Source organism: Dipodomys merriami, unplaced genomic scaffold (genome assembly GCF_024711535.1).
Source record: "Dipodomys merriami isolate MVZ:Mamm:240054 unplaced genomic scaffold, mDipMer1.0.p SCAF_13, whole genome shotgun sequence".
NCBI lineage: Eukaryota > Metazoa > Chordata > Mammalia > Rodentia > Heteromyidae > Dipodomys > Dipodomys merriami.
The window spans coordinates 7081418-7097766 of NW_027202604.1; the positions used below are offsets into that span (position 1 = coordinate 7081418).

The 16349-nt window shown below is 45.9% G+C and overlaps 1 protein-coding gene across 2 annotated transcripts in view; it reads right to left on the reverse strand.

Moving 5' to 3' along the window:
- Nucleotides 1-16349, reverse strand: part of Rftn1 (raftlin, lipid raft linker 1) — a 222179-nt gene that overhangs the window by 34420 nt on the left and 171410 nt on the right. For both annotated transcript variants that reach the window (XM_070018648.1, XM_070018649.1), the window contains exons 6-7: nucleotides 13267-13470; nucleotides 2539-2654 (exon numbers count right to left, since the gene is read on the reverse strand). In XM_070018648.1, the coding sequence (XP_069874749.1) occupies nucleotides 2539-2654; nucleotides 13267-13470 (320 nt within the window). The remainder of the gene's footprint in view (nucleotides 1-2538; nucleotides 2655-13266; nucleotides 13471-16349) is intronic.

Sequence of the window (16349 nt, forward strand, 5' to 3'; positions counted from 1 at the left end):
AGAAGGTCACTTCACCGTAAGTGCACCTGCAGCTACAGTATATGTCGACTCAGTATCCATCACAGAATCAAAGGCAGTAGAAAGTCACATCAGGAACTGCTACCATTCCATCATCAAATAACTCATCATCACCAACACTGAACACAAATGGCATTGTCTACCATCCTGATAGATGCTGGATCATGAGAATCAAAACACAAATCACCAGGACCCACTTCTAGGGTTTCTGATTCTGTGAGTCCAGGATAAGTCCCAAGAATCTGAATTTCTTCCCAGGAGATGCTGCTGCTGCTGCTACACCAGCTAGCTTCACCATTAAGTCAGGAAACCCAGACAATCTTGTGCAGGCTCCAAGGAACCGTACACTCATCCCCACAGCCTGCCAATCACCATGCACACATGCATGTGTTTCTGGGTGCAGTCACACATGACTGCTGTCACAAAGATGAAGCTTGTGGGCCGCTGAGCAACAAGCACACCTCTTTCTTTAATGGAGATCTTGAGACCCCCTGGTTAGTTAACACACCCCTCCTCTGAGGAGCCTCTGCCCCAGCACCAGGATGATCATTCTCCCCCATCCTCCTCTGGAAGGGCTTTGAGATGACATGGCCTGCCCAGGTGACATGACACCAAGCACCCGCACCATTTCCCAGTAGGGACACAGAGGCTGGAGAAACGCCTGGGAACCAAGACTATGTGAGAGTAACTGGTAAAGATGGCCACAAAGCAGAGAATACTGGTTCCATATTTCCCTTGCCAAATAGGTGCTCATCCCTGCACAAAGGACTAGTGCAGCACTGGGTTCCATTATGTCAGTTTCTGTGTGTACTCTGGCTGTTATACTTGTAAATGGTTACCCCCCATTACTCCCAAATACCTGCCTGCCCCCAGCAGCCCAACTCTTCACACCTGAAAAGCTGACCTGCAGTGGCCTGGGGCTGGACACCTGTTATCCTAGCTAGGTGGAAGGGCTGAAATTGGGAGGATCGTGGTTTGAGACTAGTCCAGGTAGAAAGACTATCTCAACAAACAAGCTTAGATATATCTGTCATTCTAGTTATGGCTAGAAGCAAAAGATAGGAGGGTCTTGGTCCTTGCTTGGGCAGGAAGTAAGACACTATCTTAAAAATAATCAGTGTGTGGGCTGGGAATGTGGCTTAGTGGTAAAAGTGTTTGTCTAGCATGCATGAAGCCCTCGGTATCACATAAACAAAAAAAGCTGGAAGTGGTGCTGTGGCTCAAACGGTAGAGTGCTAGCTTTGAGCAAAAGAAGCTCAGGGATAGTGCCCAGACCTTGAGTTCAAGTCCCAGGACTGGCCAAAAAAAAAAAACAACAGTGCAAAAAAAGGCCTGAAAGTGCCCAGCACTGGTGACTCACTCCTGTAATCCTAGCTAATCAGGAGGCTGAGAGCTGAGGATTATGGTTCAGCATCAGCCTGGGCAGAAAAGTCCATGAGACTCTCATTTCCAATAAACCAGCAAAAAGCTGGAAGTAGAGCTGTGGCTCAAGTGCACAGTGCCAGTCCTCTGTGAAAAATGGAGACAATGCAAGTCCCTGAGCTTAAGCCCTAAAGCTGGCACACTGGCATGTGTGCCTGCGTGGGCACGCTGGTGCACACGTGCACACACACACACACACACACATACACACACACACACACACACACACACACACACACATATGGCAAAGGGAGGGGGACTGGGAAGCCCAGTTTGGCAAAGGCCCAGGGTAGTGCCAGCTCTGTGTCACCCTGGCATGTCCAGAAACAGTGTTCTATATCCAAACAGCTTTCTTTACCACCCCCCTTCCCATGTGCTCCCCCCATACAAGGTGTGTGCCCCAGAGAGTGATTTATCACATCCATGACATACTTGAGTACCCAGTGATACCTAGAAGCAAGTCAGCTCTTCCAAAGTACCAGCAGGACCTGGCTTGAGGAAGCCCTGTGCCCATAGCCATTTGATGGCCTCATGAGCCATCACTGCCCAAATACACCCTTCAAGCACTTACTGTAAAACCTTTGGCAGTGGACTTAACCTTGCTGTGGCTCAGTCTCCTAACTGTGAAACAGAGGTAACACCAATGTTAGCCGCTAAGTTCATTATGAAGGGCACAGAGCTGCCAGGCACTAATTTCTTCCAAGGATGGCTGGCACAGGGCAGCCAGAGGCCTAACTCCAATAACCACATTGCTGTCATTATTACACAGGCCACAAGCTATGCCCGTGCCTCATTTGTCAGTTTTCAGTGATATGCAAATGAACAAAAAATGACTCTCTTTTCATCCCCCGAGCCTGGCATATGCAATGTGTTTTTCATGCAGAATGGGAAAAGTGGGGGCGCACTCTTCCAAGGGAGCCTGGAAGGACTCCATGGAAGGGGTCCTCCTAGGGCTTATACAGGTGAACTCCCCCCCCCCCACCTTTTTTTTTTTCCAGAAGAAAGGCCCAGCTGGGCAGCCGCCCACAGTCAGATGAAACAAGCAGATAAAACAATCACTGCCCAACAAAAGCAGCTCGGCTGCCAACCCCCACTTACTTCCAGGACTGTCCATTGTTCCACAACAATAGCGTCATAGCCCTGTATGGTTTTGCTATCTTCTGTGGAAACAGCTTCAAAGATGAATACTCCATCTGTCAAGCCATGTAAGGAATCTGTGGAGAAAGCAAGAAGCGGGGGGCTGCGTGAGCCGTTGGTGGCAGAAGGCTTACGAGCAGCAACATTTTTCACTGCATTCATTAATAATCCCAATCAGAACATCTTTTCAGCATGTTAATTAAAGAAGGCACACACAGCCACGGAGTCTAGCCCCATCAGAATGAATGAGACTAATTTACCTCGCGGTTTTGAATAATACCCTTGATTTTAGGAGCCCAAATTTCATTGTTAGTAATCACCAGCTGATTTCACGTGCTTACCTTCCTTCCTCGCGGCCCAACGTCAGGATGCATGGGGGGGGGGGGGAGAGCGGGACTTAGGGTAAAACACAGCCATTTACAGACTATGATTTAGAAGCAAACTATATTTAGGTGAGAGGGATTGCTTTTGATTTTTTTAAAGGCAGGATAGATTCAACATGCCAGAACTGAGCCTGTCAAGCATACCAGAGGATGTGTTGACTCTTGGAGGTTTGTGTGATAAAGGCTGAGGCAAAGAGGCTGCTGCTGGCAGCTCTCCAAAAAGAGGTTTTGGAGGGGAATTCTCCCCCAATGATTCACTATGGAAAAAGTTCCATTGCTCTAGTCAAGTTAGCTGGGTTGGAGTTCGGACAATTCAACAACGGAGAAGTCAGGCACTAGATGGTAAGGGGGGATATAGGAAATGGGAACAGAGCCCTGCCTTGGGGAAGATGTACCGGGAAGTGCCTTCTACCCTCTCCCGGCTCATGGTCCCTTTTAGTCATTAAGACTGGGGAACAGAGGATTTATGAGACTCCCATGGTCTAGGTCCAGGCTCAGGGAGTGCTGTGATCCCCTGGGGGGGCGTGGCCTCTTAAGATGGGGCTGAGGAAAGATGGTAGACCCTGGTCCCTAGAGTCTATACCACTCACAGTGCTCAGGCATGAACTGTGCCTGTCCTAGCCCCCAATGGGACTGAAGTCAAAGATAGAACCCTTAGAAAGATAATAAGCTGTAGATAATTCAAACTAAATGAGGTATAATGGTAAGGTCCTAGTCTAAAAGGAAGGCAGAAGTACCTGAGCCCTCTGTTGCTCCCCTCCACCCCTAGAGGTCACAGGGAAAGATGCCATATGGTGACAGAGGTCTGCAAGCCAGAGAGAGAGAGAGAGAGAGAGAGAGAGAGAGAGAGAGAGAGAGAGAGAGAGAGAGAGCGCAGAGCCCCAACATCCTTATCAGAAATTGAATTTTTTCACACCTTGATCATGAGTTTCTTGCTTCCACAAATGGGAGGTAATACGTGTCTATTTGCTGTTGAAGTCACTCAGGCTCTGGTCTTGTAGCAGCCCTAGCAGACTCATTCAAAGCCCCTTTTAACAATACACTAATTAAAAGGACGATTTTAGTAGGAAAAATGTATAGTAAGGATCCTTTTTTTTTTAACAAGAAGGTAGACAAATTCACAAAGTTACTTGAATCACTGGAGTTCCCAAACTACCAGTATTTTCCTTAAGTTTTAAAGCAAAGGACTACTGCGGTTGCCTAACATTCTTCACTCAGGCCCCCTCTACAACACTGAAAGGTCATCCATGAGAAGAAGTTATTCCTAACACTTGCAAGAATAAAAGGCTAAGCTTAATCTTCTTCATCTATAAAGAGCTTTTATAAATTGATAGTGAAAAATACTAGAATATGGGGCTGGGAAGGTAACTCAGCAGTAGAATGCTTGCCTTGCATGCATGAGGCCCTAGGTTTGATTCCTCAACACCACGTAAGCAAAAAAAACACCCGGAAATGGTGCTGTGGCTCAAGTGGTAGAGCTCTAGCCTTGAGCTGAATTGCTCAGGGAGGACAGCACCCAGGCCCAGAGTTCAGGCCCCACAACTGACAAAACAATAAAAATTAAAAAATTACTAGAATACCAACAGAAATGAGCCAAGAATATGAACTAGAAATTTTTTCTCCATGGGGCTGGGAAGTTGGCTCAGTGGTAGAGTGCTTGCCTCACATGCACGAGGCCCTGGGTTCAATTCCTCAGCACCACAAAAGCAGAAAAAAGCCGGATGTGGCACTGTGGCTTAAGTGGTAGGGCGCTAGCCTTGAGCTGAAGAACTGAGGGACAGTGCCCAGGCCCAGAGTTCAGCCCCCATGACCAACCAAAGAATAAATAAATAATTTTTTTTCTCTCCATGAAATATAAAAAAAATGAACGTCTTTCCTTTTGCACACTGGCAATGTAGACACTCATAGATGGTAGAGGTACAGGGCCCTGGGAATGTTTTTTTGTGGATAAGAAAGCTTGAACTGCCCAATCGTTTTAGAAAGAAACGTACTAAAGTCTGAAGTGCCAATCATAAAAACTCTATCCTTTGTGACCTCCAAATCTTCTTTCTTTCCTAAGGTAACAAACACCAATGCTATCAAATGCTTATCTATAAGCTTTGATTCTAAAATTAAGACATGAATGTCCAACAATCCAAATATTCAGCCACAGAAAAACAGGTGAATAAATCAGGAGTTCCATACATTTAAAATACTACACTGTTCTGAAAAAAATGTCATGGGAATTTAATGATTCAAAAGCATACTTTAGATACAAAGATTACTGTAGGGGAAAAAATCCCAAGACACAAAACTGCCTTATGAACTAAAAATGAATTCCTATGTTACAAATGTTAAGGTAAACTTTTAAAAATACACAAAGTACTATAATCCAATAATTTAGATTTTCTTTTTCACCCTTTTCTGCAAGAGTTCATCCAAGAGTAACAGAAAATGGACAACACAGAAGAAGTCTCTTTTTTCTTTGTCCTACGTAGCTCTCGAACTAGAGAGATTTAACATGGTTTAGAAACTATGAAAGTATGATCCAAACAGAAAGAACTTTCCATAGAGGAATCTAGAAAGAGAATCTGCATTCAGCAGCATGGCAATATGTTCCTAGAAACATTCACACGCTCACCCTAAATGACCCATCGGCTACTCATTCACTCATCCTGACATTTGCTAGCCACCTGGTTTCTGGTAGTTTTATGACCAACAGCCTCTGTCACAGTAGGGGGCTAAGCAGCTCCTCTGAATAAAGATTCCTCAGTCCTGCACCAGAATGCTGGGTACCAGAGGACACCAGGAATCACTCAGGTTCCATCCATATTGCATATTAACTCACAGCTTGTACAAGACATGCTAGAGTGGACCCTCTGTGCCTGCAGATCTGCATCTGTGAGTCTAACCAACTGCTGGTGAGTGTGTGTGTGTGTGCACGCGCTGGTACTGGGGCTTGAACTTAGGGCCTACCCTTCAGTACTATCCCTGAGCTTTTGTTCTCAAGGCCTAGTGCTCTACCACTTGAGCCAAAGCTCTACTTATGGCTTTTTTTTCCCCTGGCTAACTGGAGATAAGAATACCAAGAACTTTCTTGCCCAGGTTGGCTTCGAGCCACAATCCAGGTTTTAGCCTCCTGTATAGCTAGGATTACATGTGTGAGCCACTGGAGCCTGGCACTAGCTCATTTTCTTATTTGTTTATTTTTGTTATTATTCCCTAAACCATACAGTACAACAACTACATATGTGGCATTGGTAACAGGTATTGTAAGTCATCCAGAGATGGTTAAGGTGTGCCATTTGATGGAGAGACTTGAGAAGTTGCAGCTTTTCGTATACAAGGGGCCTTCCTGGAACCCATCACCCTGACAGAAATCTAGTTTCCAGAGGATCTTCCTCCATCTCCTCAATGGAAAACCTTTAAGTCTTCTAAATGTGCTCACTATGCTTCTTTGTGAACCCCGAAGGCCCAATTCAACATAAAAATATTATGACTGTCTTTAGCTTGCCACCAGCACAGGGCCACATCTTGACCAGACTTCTTCTCCTTCCGCAGGCAGTGGCCCGAGGGGCTGTGTGGTCAGTGGACTGACAAGGCTGGGTCTAGGGTGTGAAGTATTTATCCACCATCTTCCCTGACCACTGCCTGCCTCTCAGCCCCTCACCCCACTGCTCTGTTCTTTGCAGCCAGAGGTCAGATTCACCTACTCCATTCTGAAGCAAGTTTAGAATGGCTGTCAAAATTTGGTCATCTGTAACAGCAAAAATAGTCAATGAACCACAGAGAGGAGACAGCTGGGCTTTTAAAGAGCTCCTTGTTTTGACGGCTTCGTCCACTCTCTATCTCCTCATTACCTCCCCAGCTCAGCCTCTTGGAAATGTGCACCGAGGTGGGCATAAAGAGGTCTCTCAGAACGAAGGCTCCCTGTATAAAAAGGTTAAACCGCCCTCCATCTATGGAAAACATTCCATTATCACTGCATTTTTTATTAAAGGAAAGATGCTTCCCTACTGTGTACAAAGAGCTATTTGCCCTGGCATTACATAAATATTTGATGCTGGTCTTTTGGCAAAAGGCCACCTTAACATTCCAAGTTTATGATTTACAAGAAAGATGTAGGAGAAGATTTGTCATATTATCTTAAGAGGTAAATTCTGGGCGCTTTGCAAGCACTGAGACTGTCTGCAGAGCTTGGATTCAAGTCATTGCTTGGTACTGGTCTCCAAAGTCGAGTCTAGAATATGCACTTCAAATGCATAGCCCATATGCGATGCATCTGGTCTACTTCACAGGTTTACAAACAAATGTTATTTTACTGTTCTTTTTGTGTGTGTATGCCAGTAGTGAGGCTTGAACTCAGGGTCTCATGATCTCGCTTGGCTTTTTCATTCATGAATGGTATTCTACCACTTGGATCATACCTCTATTTGTTTTGTTCCTAGTTAATTGGAGATAAGAGTCTCATGGACTTTTCTGCCTGGGGTGGCTTTGAACCATAATCCTCAGATCTCAGCCTCCTGAGTAGCTAGCATACATGTGAGTCACTAGTGCCCTGCTTGCTATTATCTGTTTAACAAGCTAAGTTAGAGTAAACTATCCATACTGCAACATAAGCTGTCTTGGCTCTCTGGGGAGCAAGTTGTTTCTGGATCCCCAAACCACTTTTGGAAGCTGCATATGTCCTTAGCATCCTGAGAATCCAGGAAGGATACCACTATGTGAGCCTAATGACACCTGTGGCTATGCCGACGTGAGATCCATCACAGAACCCTTAGCAGCCAACCTGCTCCATTAACAAAGTAGCAAGCCAGACCCTGTGGCTCAAGCCTATAATCCTAGCTATGCAGAAGGCTGAGTGAGATCTGAGGATCAAAATTTAAAGCAAGTCTGGGCAGAAACATCTGTGTGACTCCTATCTCCAATTCACCAGTAAAAGCTAGAAATGGAGCTGTGACTGAAGTGGCAGGGTACCAGTTCTGAGTGAAAAAGGTAAATAACAGCTGAGCGCTGGTGGCTCATGCCTATCTACAAACCTAGCTACTCAGAAGGCTGAGATCTGAGGATCATGGTTGAAGCCAGCCCAGGTAGGAAAGTCCATGAGACTCTTATGTCCAATTAATCACCAGAAAACTGGAAGTAGCACTATGGCTCAAATGGGTAGCTTGCTAGCCTGGGGTGAAAAGCTCAGGGACAGTACCCAGGCCCTGAGGTGGAGCCCCATGGCCAACAGCAACAACAACAAAATAAGAAAGAAAGAAAAAGGAAAAAGAAAGGAGTGAACCTGTTTCCTCCTTTTCTTGCTCTATTACCTCTGAGCACTACTCTGGACTAGGCTTCCTTTCCCATTATCACTGTGATATGCAAAACAGTATAGAGAAGATAAATACTACTTCTGCAAGCTCAGGGCTATCTAACCAACCAGAAGGGAAGAAAAACTAATTCAGGGTTGGCTGGCATGATTCTTGGTTCCTCACAGAATCCTCCCCCAAATTCTGCAAACCACCATTCCCGTGTAGTTGACAAGATAAAGGTGCCACAAAAGCAATTTGTCCATACTCACAAAATGTATAGGCCCAACTAGGTTGATTCCATTTGGAATCAGGCCCAACTGGTTTGATCCCAAAGCCTATGATCTTTTTTTTTTTTGCCAGTCCTAGGGCTTGAATTCTGGGCCTCTGGGCCTGGGGCATTGTCTGAACTCCTTTTGCTCAAGGTTAATGCTCTACTACTTGAGCCATGGCAACACTGTGGCTTTTCCTATGATTAATTGGAGATGAGTCTCACAGACTTTTCTGCCTGGATTAGCTTAGATCCTCAGACCTTAACCTCCTGAGTACTACAATAATGCACCAGATGTGGTATGAGCAGTTGGGTGGAGATGAATAGACTGTCAGAACTGTGCTCTGACCACTGTACCTCATACTTTGTGTCTTAGAACCTCAGGGTGAAGGGCTGTGTTTACATGGCTATGTAAAATATATGTCACTATCAAATATAGTGTATTCACAGCATACTCAGTGTGTGTGTGTATGTGTGTGTGCACGCGCACATGTGCACGCACACACATATGCGTGCATGTACATGCATGTGCTTATGTAAGTCCTGGGGTTTGAACTCAGGGCCTGCGCACAGTCCCTGATCTTTTCTGCTCAAGGCTGACATTCTACCACTTGAGCCATAATTCCACTTCTGGCTTTTTGGTGGTTAATTGAAGTCTCTCACACTTTCCTGCCCAGGTTGGAGCTGAAATGCAATCCTCAGATCTTAGAAGTTAGCCATCAGCCAGGCCTGAGTCATATCTGTGTTTTTGACAAAGGCACTTCATGAGTGGTCAGGGGCTGTGGGCTGCCCCAGATGTTAAGGAAGGTAGCTAAAGACCTAGTTCTGCTTGGATTAAGATGCAGCTAAAGCATCACCTCAGCCAGTCTCAAGGATAAGCTGGTCTTTTAAAAAGGCAGAGTGTGACCTCTGTATGACACAGCCTGCAGAACACATCACTTGCAATGTATTTCTGCCATAAACTGTCCATTTATCAAGGCCATAGGACTACCCTCTAGCTCATAGGAAAGAGTGACTAGAAAAATAAGATAAAGGACAGGATGAGGTATACAGCACTTAAGTCCCTAATACAAAACATTCTGCAGGACAAAAGGCTTGGTTCTTTCTAGCAGATAGGGCAGCAAAAAGGGGCTCTTGTAGTCAAAAAGAGGATTCAGAATGCAGCCACCCTATGCAGAGTGCGTTGGTTGAACCATCTGTTGCAAAGGACATTTCTGAAACAAAGAGAGGAAGGACCTGCCAGGGCACACAAGGGTGGGAGGAGAGCAGGACAAGTGGAATACAGGGAGGGGCAGGGAGAAGGCCAGAGACAGAAAGACAGACAGAGAGAGGGGCCAGATGCAGGCAGATCAGGAAGATGAGTCTAGGGAGGGCCATGGCTGGGCATAGAGGGATGGTGGTAGTAGCAGGGATGTGGCAGGCGCAGAAGCTCTTGGCGAGAGATAAGCTGTCTCAGATGGTGGACATCTTGCTTCCTGGCCTTACCTGATTCACCAAAAACCAGCTCAGCACAGAGCTCCTCCACTCTCCAGAAACAGACTCAGGTCTTTGTCACCATGGCTGGAAAGTTCCTGGGTGCCTGCCTGCTCTCCTGGTGACCCCTAGACTCATCCTTATTCCTTCAGGGTAACTATGAAACACTCCTCTCTTGATCCCAAGGGCCACCCAAGGCCTAGCTGGGAGCTCTAACCTCCCACCAAGGTGGCCTGCAACTGTTCCCTCACCTTCCTTGCCTCCCTACATTTCTACACCCTGCCCAGCCCTTCTTTCCTCCTCCTACATTCTTGCTACCTACTAGCCGATAACCTTGGCAATGACATCACATGCCTCAGTTTCCACAGCCATGGCAATGGCCCCTAATGCACGGGGTTGTTGTAGGCTTGGACAAATTGCTCTGTCCAATGGGGCAGTATCAACACAATCCTGAGAGGGAACTGTCACCCTTGCCGTAAACCTCTGTGTACTCTGACAGATGGAGCCACCCTGGACCCAGACACCTGCTCTTATCAGGGAGGAGTAAAGGAGCCCAGGAAAGGAGCCCTGGACACACCTGATGGAGACTATATGAGTCTATGTCCTGAATCTTCACTGGTTTCTCAGGCTGCCTGGCTGATGTCTTACTTGTAAATGGGACAAAGTTCTCTTGGTTTTATGACTGTGGAACACGTTTTACAAATACTCATTTAAGAGCCGTGGCTGGCTCTTTTCCACATGGTAAATAGCTTAAAGGTACTTCCGACTGTGCCAGGTTTATTAGTAAGGGTGCTCATTATCTCTTTGGAAAGAAGTTCCTTTCATGATTGTGATTAGCTTGTTGTTGTTTTTTTAATTCTTGGAAAAGGTCAGGTGCCTATTTCTTCCCTGGCCCACGGAAACCCTGGGCTTTTCCAGAGCCCACACCCTGGCCCACTAACATTCCCCCATCCATGCTCTGTTCCCAGCAGGAACACAGGAAGAACAGGGGTTCAGGGTGTTGGAGTTTTATAGGGGAAAATGGCTTCACATCTGCCTTTGCTAGAGGACATTTCACACTCTATCCTAGAGGCAGACAGGCCTCATGCAGCTAAAGGCAAGGGAGGGCAGAATAGCACTTTCAACATTCATGACCAACCAGAAGAAAGGTTGACAAGTCGGGGGGGGGGGGAGACTAAAGGCCTTACCTGTTTCCATGCTAACAGTAACAGATAACCTGGGATTTTCCCAGAGGTTCCCTCACTTGTCCTTGAGATGCTCAAACAATGGGCTGAAGAAAACTTCCTCCTGATGCTCCAGGTCCCCTAAGAGGATGGAAAGCTTACCAGTGGCCACCAGTGTGCTATCTCTGGCAGTTTCCTTAGTGTTTTCTTTTCTTTTTTCTTTTTGGTACTAAGGTTTGAACTTAGGACCTTAAGCTTGCTAGAAAGGATCTCAACCACCTCAGTCACATCTCCAACCCTTTCTTGCTTTAGTTATTTTTTCAAAAAGTATCTTATATATTACCCATGCTGCCCTGAACCACACCTACAGCTTCCTGCATAGCTGGGATGATGGCACTGGACCACCATGCTCAGAATATAGATTGAGATGGGGGCCTCGTTATCTTTTGTGGGGGGATGGCTTCAAATCATAATCCCCCCAATCTCTGCCTCCCAGGTGGCTGGGATTACAAGAGTCTAACAGTCCTGGTCTTTCCATGCACCTTCTGTTATTTACCCATTTGATGTCATTGACTCATTCAGCATCATTCACTTACTTGCCAAATGATTATAGCCTAGTAGATTACCCAGTCCCTGATGCTTTTATAGTAACACATTGATATTAGACATTGATGTTTAGATAGAAGCTAGGGACCCATAGCCTGTCTACCCTGTGTCACATTTCAAGGCTTTGGACAATTCAAAGCACATACGGCCAGGTGCTGATGGCTCACACCTGTAATAATAGCTACTCAGAAGGATGATATCTGAAGATCACAGTTGGAAGCCAGACCGGGCAGGAAGGTCTGTGAGACTCTCCAATAAATTACCAAAAAAAAAAGTCAGAAGTGGTGCCATGGCTCAAGTGGTAGAGCACTAAACCTGAGCAAAAGAAACTCAAGGACAGAGCCTAGGCCCTGAGTTCAAGCTCCAGGACTGGCACATACAAAACACCTATGTTCAGAATTAAAAATTACTGCCAGGAACTGGTGGCTCATTCCTGTAATCCTAGCTACTCAGGAGGCTGACATCTGAAGATCAAGTTCAAAGACAGCCCAGGCAGGAAAGTAAGTCTATGAGATTCTTACTCCAATTAAGCACAGAAAAAGCTGGAAATAGAGCTGTGGCTCAAGTGGCCTTGAGCAAAAGCAGCTCAGGACAGTGCACAGGACCCAGGACCAGTGCCCTTCCCCCCACACACACCCCAAAAACCCATAAAGACTATGTTTCTATTCTAAATATGCTTATTTCAAGGATTACAAATAGCATAGAATCCAACTCCACTCTTGACACGGCCAATTCTAAAGAGAGAAAACTGCTCAAGGGGCTGTTGATACCCTCCTGCCAGGTTTTCTGGGATCTACAGATTTGGTGTTACATGTTTCACTGACTCTAAAGAAAGCCTGCTGACTGGCAGACTTCAGGATTTGTACAGGCTGACATGTCGGCTCCCCTCCCCAAATTGCCTTTCAGCTTTGACACACCCTACTGACTCAATTCACCTTCGCTTTCCTGTTCATCGAAATCCTTTCTTGGCTTGACACTTCTCCCTGTCTGCTTTGAAAGCTGCCATGCACAATGCTTGTTCTATGCAGCACATCCCCAGAGCTAGCCCACTGCTGGGGAGGGGTGCTAGCTAGGTGCTGAGAGACCCGGGAAGTGTGTGTCACACTGGAGATCATCGAAGCCAGGCAGCGCCATTTGTTTCTCCAAGGTGCTGCTACTGCTACCTCAGCCTGTCAGAGTGTCTACAAACAATTTGCACTTCTAGAGTGGCATGATCCCAGGAGGTAATTAACAATCCCAGGAAACCAGCTTTTTAAAAGCCTCTAAAAGCAACAGAGATGGAGCCACTGGGGGTGAAATAGAATGGCCGCCCTTCCTCTGGCATTGCAGAAGACACCTGGCTGACTCCTGGGGAGGTTCAGTGAACACAGAGCCTGGCTCTATGTAAGTGGCTCAATATGTGTTAATTAGAAATCAAACCATCATCCTCATTGGTTGCCCAGTTTTCTGAACAGAGTGTGGAGGAGGGGTGAAGATCACAGGAGTTGGAGCAGAATTCCTAAGGACCGCAGATGTCATACCATTTGCCATGGCAAGGTGGAAGACCGCGTTGACCAGCATGCCACCCTTCCGGAAGTGGTCACTCATGTGTTCTAACCAGTTGGCATCCAGGCTGCTCCCCGCCTGGCCGTTCTTGGAGACCCGGAGAGGAATGGTGACTGGATAGTACTGTCGGCACTTTGGATGACTCTTCGGTCTGTTGAACAGGGCGAAGATCTCCATTTCTGTGAGATACGTAAAAAGGGTGGAGAGAGAAGAGGTCACCTACCTTGTGAGGTTTTGTCGACTTTTCTCAGGAGCTCATGACACTGACAATGAAGTTTCTTTTTGTGCTGGTACTGGGGCTTGACTCAGTGCTTCACACAGTGCTCCACTTCTGGCTTTTTTTCCTGGCTAATTGGAGTCTCATAGACTTTACTAAGCCCAGCCTGGATTTGAACCATTTTTCTCGGATCTCAGCTTCCTAAGTTGCTAGGATTACAGTGTGAGCCCCAAGTACCTGGCTTAATAATGAAATTTCTACGGTTGCATAAAAAATAAATGCAAGCCCATTGCAAGTGGTAAACTGAGGCTGCCTCCAAATGACCAAAGGCCTTAAAGCTGGGGCTTCAGATGAAGGAGCCTGGGGCTTTGAATCTGGGCTATGCTAAATAGCTATTATCTGGAATAAATTTGTAGTTAAGCATTTGGGAAAAGGACACAGTAGACCTATCTAGAAATGCATACAACAATGTACTTTGGAAGTAAACCCCTTGGTTGAGAGCTGGTCTTAAAAACAAATGCACAGAGGCACATAAAACAAAAATACGGCTCTAATTCCAGGAACCTCAAACACCCCTTGAACTCACTATTTATAAACTGCACTGGTGTTTCCTGGGGCCGAACCCATAATACTTAATCAAGTACATCAAAAATACATCGCTGATATGTAAAAATAACTATGTTCCCGTAAATGAGGGTTTCTGCCTGGAGTGGCAGGATGGCTCAGTCAGCCATGCAGGCACCGGGGTGAGGCTGCAAGCTTTCCCTTTACCCACTTATTGCTCGGTTCTTCAGCAATCAATACCTTCTAGCACCCAGCAGCTGGCCTGCGCCACCCTGTGTGCTACAGGGCAGGAGTTAGTAAATAGCTAGAATTTCAATCTGAGTCTGAAGGTCTATTTTTGTGATACGCATTTAGTCAAGCAATCACAGCCGACCCAGCTTAACCAGCTTTGCTTCCACAGGCTGGTCAGGAAGATGCTTTGCTTTCCAAAAATACCTTGTGAAATCATTAAGAAAAATCCCCCACCCTTCTTTCAAATCAAAAACTTAAAAGGTCATAAACAATAGTTGACATTAGTGAACGAAGACAAAGCACATTTGTGTTCTGGCAAGAGATACCTAAACCCCACAGCAGCTAGTGCTCAAATTTCAGTAGTTCACAATTTTAATGCTATCTAAATATTAGCTGAATTGCTTTTGAAAATAAACCTTTTTCATAAACCTTATTCATTTATTTAAATAAATGGGTTTTTAAATTTGTGGTTGTCAGTACAGGAGCTTGAACTCAAGGCCTGGCATTCTTGCTTGTTTTTTTTTCTTTCTTTCTTTCTTTTTTTTTTTTTTTTTTTTTTGCTCAAGGCTAGTGCTGTACTACTTGAGCCATACCTCCACTTCCAGCTTTTTACTAGTTAACTGGAGTTAGCTGGAGTTAATTGTCTTGAGGATTTTTCTGCCTAAGCTAGCTTGGAACCAATATCTTCTGATCCTAGCCTCCTGTGTAGCTATTATTATAGGCATGAACCAGTGGTGCACAGCATTAAATACATGAATGTTAAAAAAATGTTGCTTCATGACCATAATGGAATAATGAGGGAACAAGGAGCATCATATCTGATGTATCTCGTGCAGGCATGGCATTCTGGGGGAAAGCAAGTGTTCTTGCAGCCTGTCTGTCTGATGGAGCATCCGTGGAAACCTCAGCTCCATGAGATCTGCCATTACTAAGGTAAACTCAAGACAGCCATCCCAAGCCCTCCCAATACCTATCTTCAGACCCAGCCACCTGGATTTTGGACATCTCTAGCCTGGTGGTCACCACCCACGCCTTCAAATTACCTTCCTCAGTTCACCTGCCTGACTAGGGATGCCTTTCCAGCCACAGCCAGGAAATGCTTTCATACAAGGAAAATGGTCCTAAATGTGAAGACAGCAACTCATGATTTAGACATACAAACTTTACATACTGAGTGACACCAAGAAAAGGTTTGCAATGGTGTGTATGAAGTCAAAGATTGGGACTCAGGCATGGGGGGGGGGGATTAGGTGTATACTAGTCCTATGTGCCAAGGATTCAAATACAAGTAACAACTAAGGGCTGGGAACTTAGTTCAAGGGACATAAAACTCCTGCTAGCAAGCACACAACCCTGAGTTCAAACTCCTCGACTGTATAGGTAGGTAGGTAGGTAGGTAGGTAGGTAGGTAGGCAGGCAGGCAGGCAGGCAGGCAGGCAGACAGACAGACAGACAGACAAAGAAAATAGACCCTATGAGTTTTATACATGCAAGCAATTTACCTGGAAAGAGATGCTAGGAAACAAGGAGGGAGGGAAATAATGAGGAGAATGAGCAGCTTCCTACAAAGAAAATGGGGCTCAGCCCTATGCAGGACCTTGACACCATACAGAACACACACAGACAAACCCACTGAGGACAAAGAAGGTACAGTATTTCTCCTCCTGGGTCCCAGGTCACTCCTGAGCCATTCATTCCAGGTTTCTGGAATCAATGTTCCCATTTCATGACCACATGTGAGTTGAGAAGCCGAGGAAGTGGTTGGCATTTACAGAACTTTCCACAGGTGACCCTAAGGCAGCTCAGAGAATCATTGGGTCCCTATGACCTGTGACCAAAGAGTGCAGATGCAAGAGACTGAAGATGTCCCAGCTGGTGCATGGGAGGAGAGAGTGGGGATTTGTAAGTGGCCAAAGTCCAAACACACATGGTAGCATGCAGCTACAAAGAGCGGTCCCTTGCTTGCCCAGCAAGTCCAACGCATGACTTTGAGTATAGAAGGGGAGGGCCCCCAGAAGTGAGAACACTGGGGGTGAGCGAAGGGAG